The sequence below is a fragment of the Morone saxatilis genome, unplaced genomic scaffold (genome assembly GCF_004916995.1).
Source record: "Morone saxatilis isolate NCDOM2014 unplaced genomic scaffold, NCSU_SB_2.0 Contig21, whole genome shotgun sequence".
NCBI classification, from domain to species: domain Eukaryota; kingdom Metazoa; phylum Chordata; class Actinopteri; family Moronidae; genus Morone; species Morone saxatilis.
Genome location: NW_023339774.1, coordinates 1,650,968 through 1,657,622, shown reverse-complemented (window position 1 = coordinate 1,657,622; position 6,655 = coordinate 1,650,968). Strand labels below are relative to the sequence as shown.

The 6,655-nt window shown below is 41.3% G+C and overlaps 1 protein-coding gene across 1 annotated transcript in view; it reads left to right on the top strand.

Moving 5' to 3' along the window:
* lmo4a (LIM domain only 4a) overlaps positions 1–6,655 on the top strand; it is a 20,564-nt gene that overhangs the window by 4,822 nt on the left and 9,087 nt on the right. Inside the window, exon 2 of the mRNA XM_035668078.1 lies at positions 4,521–4,768. Coding sequence (XP_035523971.1) covers positions 4,527–4,768 — 242 coding nt within the window. The 5' untranslated portion in view covers positions 4,521–4,526. The remainder of the gene's footprint in view (positions 1–4,520; positions 4,769–6,655) is intronic.

Here is a 6,655-nt window from a genome sequence, read left to right as displayed (position 1 = left end):
AAACTTACTTTGTTAGTCTTTCCACTGTCTTAACATTACCAACTTGAAATAAATCCTTAAATTCACCGACGTAGTTGATAAACAGCAGTTTCAGTGGCTCTACTGAGCTGCACACGGAGCAGACTGGCTATGGAACAAACCACAGAGAGGCTGTGAAAGCAACACAGGCAGGAGGAGAGTGACACCCTGACTGCACTGTATCTTTACATAGAGAACAGTCGACAGCTGCTATGTTCATCATAAATCCTCTACTGATATTAGTACACTGATACCTAAGTTTTACTCATGCTTGACCAATCATGACTTGTATTTAAGCATAATTAATGCCTGTAAATTTCAACTACATGGTATGCATGGTGAAAGTATTCCCATCCTCTTGTGTATGTGTTCATTATTTATTATTAAGAAAGCATCGCATCTGTCTGAAGGTCTCACTGAGGTGGGAGTGTTGGCCTGTTACTGCAGCTAGCGTCTGAGCTGTGGTCCCGAGGAAACCTTGTGTCACACTTCTCCTTGTTCACATTTCAACATAGCTCCACAACAAGCAGAACCAGAGCAGGTTTTAGGTGAACTAACTGCTGTTAGTCCTGTCTAATGAGTCAGACTCAGGTCCTGGAGGCGCCACAGTCCTGGAGGGATGGCCGATTGTACCTTCTCAGCGGATGAATGATACGCTGCAGTCTGCCCTTGTCCTTGGCTGTGGCATTCTATTCTCTTATGCATTGCTTAGTAACGATTTTCCCATACCAGTGTCTTCAATGTAAAATAATTAGTGGTACGTAAGACAATGGCTGAATTTATGGTGACTGAAGACGAGGCGATACCAAGACACATTTTCACAAAACCCCTCTGGACATGAAGACGTCAGCAACTTGTGAGAGCAGGGATTTCACACTGCCGACCAGGGCCATTTCTGACGCTTCACCCCCCCCCCCCCCTCGCAACATGATGTCAAAAATACATTATAATTTTTATTCATTACTTCATCTGCGGTTGGTTTTACAGCAGGGTTTCTCACATTGATTTTGGCAGTTACAACTTTTGTAGTATATGTATGGCTGGGTTAAATTTACTTTGGATTACGTGCTTCCATTCTTTGAAAAAAAACATATTCTAATGCAGTGTCCAGTTTAGCTTTTTCTCTTTGTTGTTGGTTTTGGAGAAGCTCACTAACTGGTATAAACACTTTGGCAAGGAGACAACTTAAGAGGCTACATGCAAGGCTCCTAAATGAAACCCTCAGCTTAGGGAAATATTTTGTGACAAGTGACAAACTGAATTTGGAAACGTAAAGTAATTATGCAAACAGACACTGGTCTCAAATCCCGGTTTTAGAAACCCAGATATTGTGACTGGAAAAGACAGGATGCTGTGGAAGGTAAATAGTCAAACAAAAAATCAAGCTGAAAGTAAGAAGTTGAGCAAAGGCAAATCAAGTTAGCAGTAAATTAACTGGGTTCATCTTTAACTGCTGAGGTGACCCCCCTAAATTTAGATATCATACATGAAGAGAGTGGACCATGCACCAGAGAGCTGCATACCATAGACACACATATGAATGTGATGTAAACCTCATGTGCCGATGATTGATGATCAAAACCAGGAACCAGGGAGTCCTTTGGTTTTTTTTGACTTCATATACCCACTGTAAAGGTTACGAATATAATGCAGATAAAAGACACATCAGGTGGTTTAATTTGAACGTTTTATTTGTGGCCTAAACAGCTGAACTAATTTTTTCAGGTCATTCAAAAGATCAGCTCATTCATCCACTAACAGGAAGGTTTGGTCTCGGTGCACAAGGCTGTTTGTGGTTTTAACGCAGCCTTGGGCTTCTTAACATGATGTTCCTGTGGCTGATTAGAGCCAGGTGTCTCCTCTACAAAATGAGGGTATTGAGGGCAGCCTGCTCCACTGCGGAGGACCAGCTGCTGCAATCTCAGATAATCTTGTGGGAAGGCGAGTCGTAAAGCTAAACATGCCCTTGCTGAAATTAGACGCTCTAGAGGACAAATTGTGCTGCTGTTGCTCATTTGGAAAATGAAATCTAGCCCTGCAATTATTTTATGTTGTTGTTGGCGCTAATTATAAATCATGGAAGCAGCTGAAGAGGTTGTGCTGCTGACTCATTGCTGAGTAGCACACACTGCCACGGTTGTACTCGGTGCGATTCAAAAGCAATATTATTCCCAGCTGTGCATGAAATCAGCTCAGGTTTGTAATGGAAAAATGAAGAAAGCAGGAATACAGTAAATGCTGCCTGATGGCACACACTGTATAACACTAACAGCTATAGCAACTGCACTTAACCATTTCGAACTGTTTCTAAGTTTCCCTTATGTTTGAAAGAGATGATGAAGAACTGAGAAGTGTGGGCATCCCGCCATAGAGCAGCCATAACATTTGTTGGAGGACCACAGCTTCAAAGAGCCTCCTCTTGGGACGTATTATCAAGTTAAACTGAGAGTTATTTGTAGGCCCAGAAAAGAGTGTGTGTGGTTTTGTTTGAGTTGGACACAACTTTGAGCTTGTTTGGTGTAAAACTGCAACTCTCTGATGGGAGTATGCTTGTGTGTGTGTGTGTTCCTGTTTCACATTCCCATACCCCCACAAGTAAACAGCCCCAAGCTTTTTTTTCCCCAGGAAGTTCCAAAACCAATCGATTGGATCTAGTGCCAAGAGCCACATTTGGGAACTCGGGGCTGTGTTCCTGTGTCTTGTACTTGTCTTTCCCAGTACAGTAAACGTACAGCGTGGGATGCACCCACTGGGGAAGATGTGATAAGTTGAAGTGTTTTCTAAAAGAAACCTCTTCACAGTTACTCTGGGAACTTGTGATCAGTGTCTTTCCTCCTATTTTTTTTATCTTTTAATGCACTAAACAATAATCGATTGATAATTGATAAGTAGGGCTGTACCTAAAACTTTAACTTACTATCTAAAGTTCTGATTATTTCATAGTTTACCTGAAAATATTAGAGGTTTTCAGTGTGGTCTCAGACTTTTGGGCCCCACTGTATATATACATATGTTTAAATATATATTATACTGGAGCCAAATTCCTTGTACACTGTGTGTATGCATACATGGCCAATAAATATGATTATAAATCAAATGGGTCTATGCAATAAGGAGTAATGGCAGAAAGGAAGAAAACAGTCCAAAGTATGGCTTTATTTCACACAGATGACAGCAGTGCTAGTTGTAATGTCTGTAATATCATGATTTCAAGTAACTGGAAACATCAGAAATATGCTGAAATATCGTTCTATTCAACATAAGCCTAAATTCTAGAGTGCCACTGCTTCTAAACTGAGTAGCACGTCCGTTACAGAGTAAATATTCTGTGTTAAAAGCATTTTTTCTGCACAGAAAGTTGATCAGGAATCAATGAGGGAATTGATAAAGAATCGGCCCAAATAGCAGAATCAATAATGGCATTGGTATCAATAAAATGTCATCAATTGCCACCCGAATACCTAAACCTGGACATATTCATAGTCAACCTGGAGTCGGCATCAGTGGATGACCTCTTTATTTGAATGTCATGTGATAATAATATTCAAAATGATTACTGATGTTTTTTCTCCAATGCACCCTATCTACAGGTATGAGAAACATAATTAGTTCCAGTGCAGTCCACTGTAGAGCAGCTGCACCTCGCTGAACTCCTTCATGTTTTACCTGTAATGTTTGGCCATTATCTGTGATGTGAACATTTTTCCACACCGTCAGAGAGATGAAGAGTGTGTATTCTGCTCACCACGGAGCTCTGTCGGCTGAACAGTCAGTCACTGGACAGTAGAGGAGCTTGCACCAGCGTCTGCTGAAACGAGTATCTGCTACAGATAATGTATTTTTTACCAGTATTGTCAGATTAAAATATTTCAATATCCTTTTTCTAAAAAACAATAAATATAAGTACTTTTATAAAAGTTGTTGATGTAAATAGATCTTGTACTCTTGTTATCAAAAATATTGCTCTGAAGCTCAATTCTGGGGCTGTTCGGTAAATAGTTTTCTAATAAATATAGCCATTTCTGATCACCCCATATCAACTTCAGGCTTAAAGTTCCACATAGTCCGAATAACAAGTTAGTGCAGCCCGAAATTATCAACAGCTTTAGCAGAAAGGCTTTCAGGACAAGTTCTCGATTTTAATTTGCTGATCCCAATAACAATGTTCTTTTTCTTTTATATTGTGACAAACTGTACTGGAGATGTTTGTCAGACATATCTTTGGCATTTCTGTACTCTGCATTTCTGTTTAATCAGTCAACATATGCATGTGCAATAATGGGCCTATATGCCAATAGTTTTAGATTGAAGAACAACATCTTAATTCCAGTTCAGCAAAATACAAACCAAGTAATGTGTGGGGGTTATGTATGTGCAGCATCTAAACTGCATATGTTGTGGAGGGAGGCATTCATTTCTGTAACGTAAGCAGTAAGCAGTAAACAATATTTGCCTGCCTCAACTGTTCGCCCTCTCTGCTTTACCTCTTTCCCTTTCTTCAGGTCGCTATGGTGAACAGCAGGGTGGAGGCACCCACAGTGGCAGTGATGGGCGGTGGCGGGGGGGTGGCAGGCAGGTCGTGTGCAGGATGCGGCGGTCGAATCGCAGACCGCTTCCTGCTCTTCTCCATGGAGCGATACTGGCACACGCGATGCCTCAAGTGCTCCTGCTGCCACGCTCAGTTGGGCGAGTACAGCAGCACCTGCTACAGCAAGGGAGGCATGATCCTTTGCAAGAACGACTACATCAGGTGAGACAGTGGTCTATATAATGTCTAAAGTCCAACGTGATGTCTAGAACACAAACAGATATTGAGTTTACTGTCACATAAGACAAAGAAAAGCAGCAAATCATCATAAGAAGAGAAGGTGGGACTGGTAATGTTAGTTCATTATAGCTTGGAAATACATTAACGATGAATCATTTATCAAAGTAAGTGCCATTCATTTTCTGTCGTTAGACTAATCGATCCATCGACTTGTTCCTTTCCTAAACAAAGAAAAGGAATACATGCATGAGAAATGGTCTTAAGTAGTAAGCGAACATTTAACTGATGACCTCTTTTCACTCCAGTGCCTCTTTATTACATCCATGATTGCGCTACACTGATCTGATGGAACCGTCCTCACATTTCATCTTATACATTTCGGTCTTAAACGAGTCATAATGCGCTCTTCACCAAATGGAACGCCCTTTAACAACAGAACAAACGAAACAAAATGATCTTTGGTATAATTTTTTCCAGCTGGCGCTCAGTAACGTAATGTTGGGTCTTCATGGCATGTTAGTTCTCTCGTGCTACCTGATTGGATGCTGTTGGATTCGTTCAGACTGAGTGCATCCGGGGAATTAAGTGTGGACTTTCTTGGAATGAATAGTCTTAACATTGTTGTTTCAGGAAATGATTCATTGCACACTTTTTAAATAAGATACTTTTAATCTGTGGGCTTGAGTATTTTCAAGTTAAAAGGCTCAAGTCCCAAGTGAAGTCACGAGTCATTGGTGATCAAGTCCAAGTCGAGCTGTAAGTCCTTGAGTTTGTGGAGTCTAAGGTCATAAAATGTGTGACTTGAGTCCAAGTCATGTGACTTAAGTCTGTTGATCAAATGTCTTGAGACATCCCATCCCTTTGAGCTGCCTTGAGAGGAGAAGGCAGCTCAAAGGGATGGGAGCCCTACAGCATGATAACACCACACAGCAGGATATAAATACAGTCGATCAGAATTCGAGAAAAAACGTTAACACACTGTTCACCTCATTCTCAAAAACGAAGAACCCAGTTTAGCCTTCCCTATTCACCACTTTACCACATCCAAACATCTCTGCAGGAAGTCATTATTCTGCCTGCTGTCATTTAACCCGCTTATACTGTACCTGCAAATTCACAGACTATATGCTAATGTTTGGCACCACTATTTATCACTGTTACAAATGCCATAGTAATCATGGTAAAAGAGTGTGTGCAGCCCTTTTCCTGTGTTTTGTTCTTTGTAGACAGTGTGCCAGTTAGTGTGTAACACAGATGGGCATTTTGCGGGTGCCCACATCTCTGGGGCAAACGCAGGGCTGGATGTGGAAAGCCACAGCTCAAGGCCCGCCAAGGAGGAGCTGAGACACAGCAGACTTTGTATATCAGACCAGTAATAATACACTGGCCTTTCAGAAATTCTCCTGACATAAATAAAGCTCACACTGTACACTCGAATTACACCGTGATCTGCAATAAGATACACTGCATAGTCAGTCTGTGTATTGAAGAAATTCCACATTTAGTCCGGCAGTAAAATGGGTCAGCAGTGCAGATGTTTATTCAGGTGCATATCAAAAAGCTCCTGATTAATATTCATGTGGCATTACAGTGGTGTTCTTCCAAATTAGAAGTTGGATGTAGAGTGGTTGCTGTTGTGAGCAGCCCAACATTGAGCTTATTTAAACTCATCTAAACCGAAATTGGCTGTCTTCCAGGATAAAAATGTGGCTCTGAAGGGACTGTAAGAGAATTCTTTGCAAGCTCAAAAAGTGGTTAAACCCCAATGTCCACTGGATGTGGCTGCGTCAGTCTAGGCAGTGTGTCTAGGCACCGATGTCTAACTGATGGTATCTTTACCCCTAATGTGTCAGGTCAACCAGTCTGATC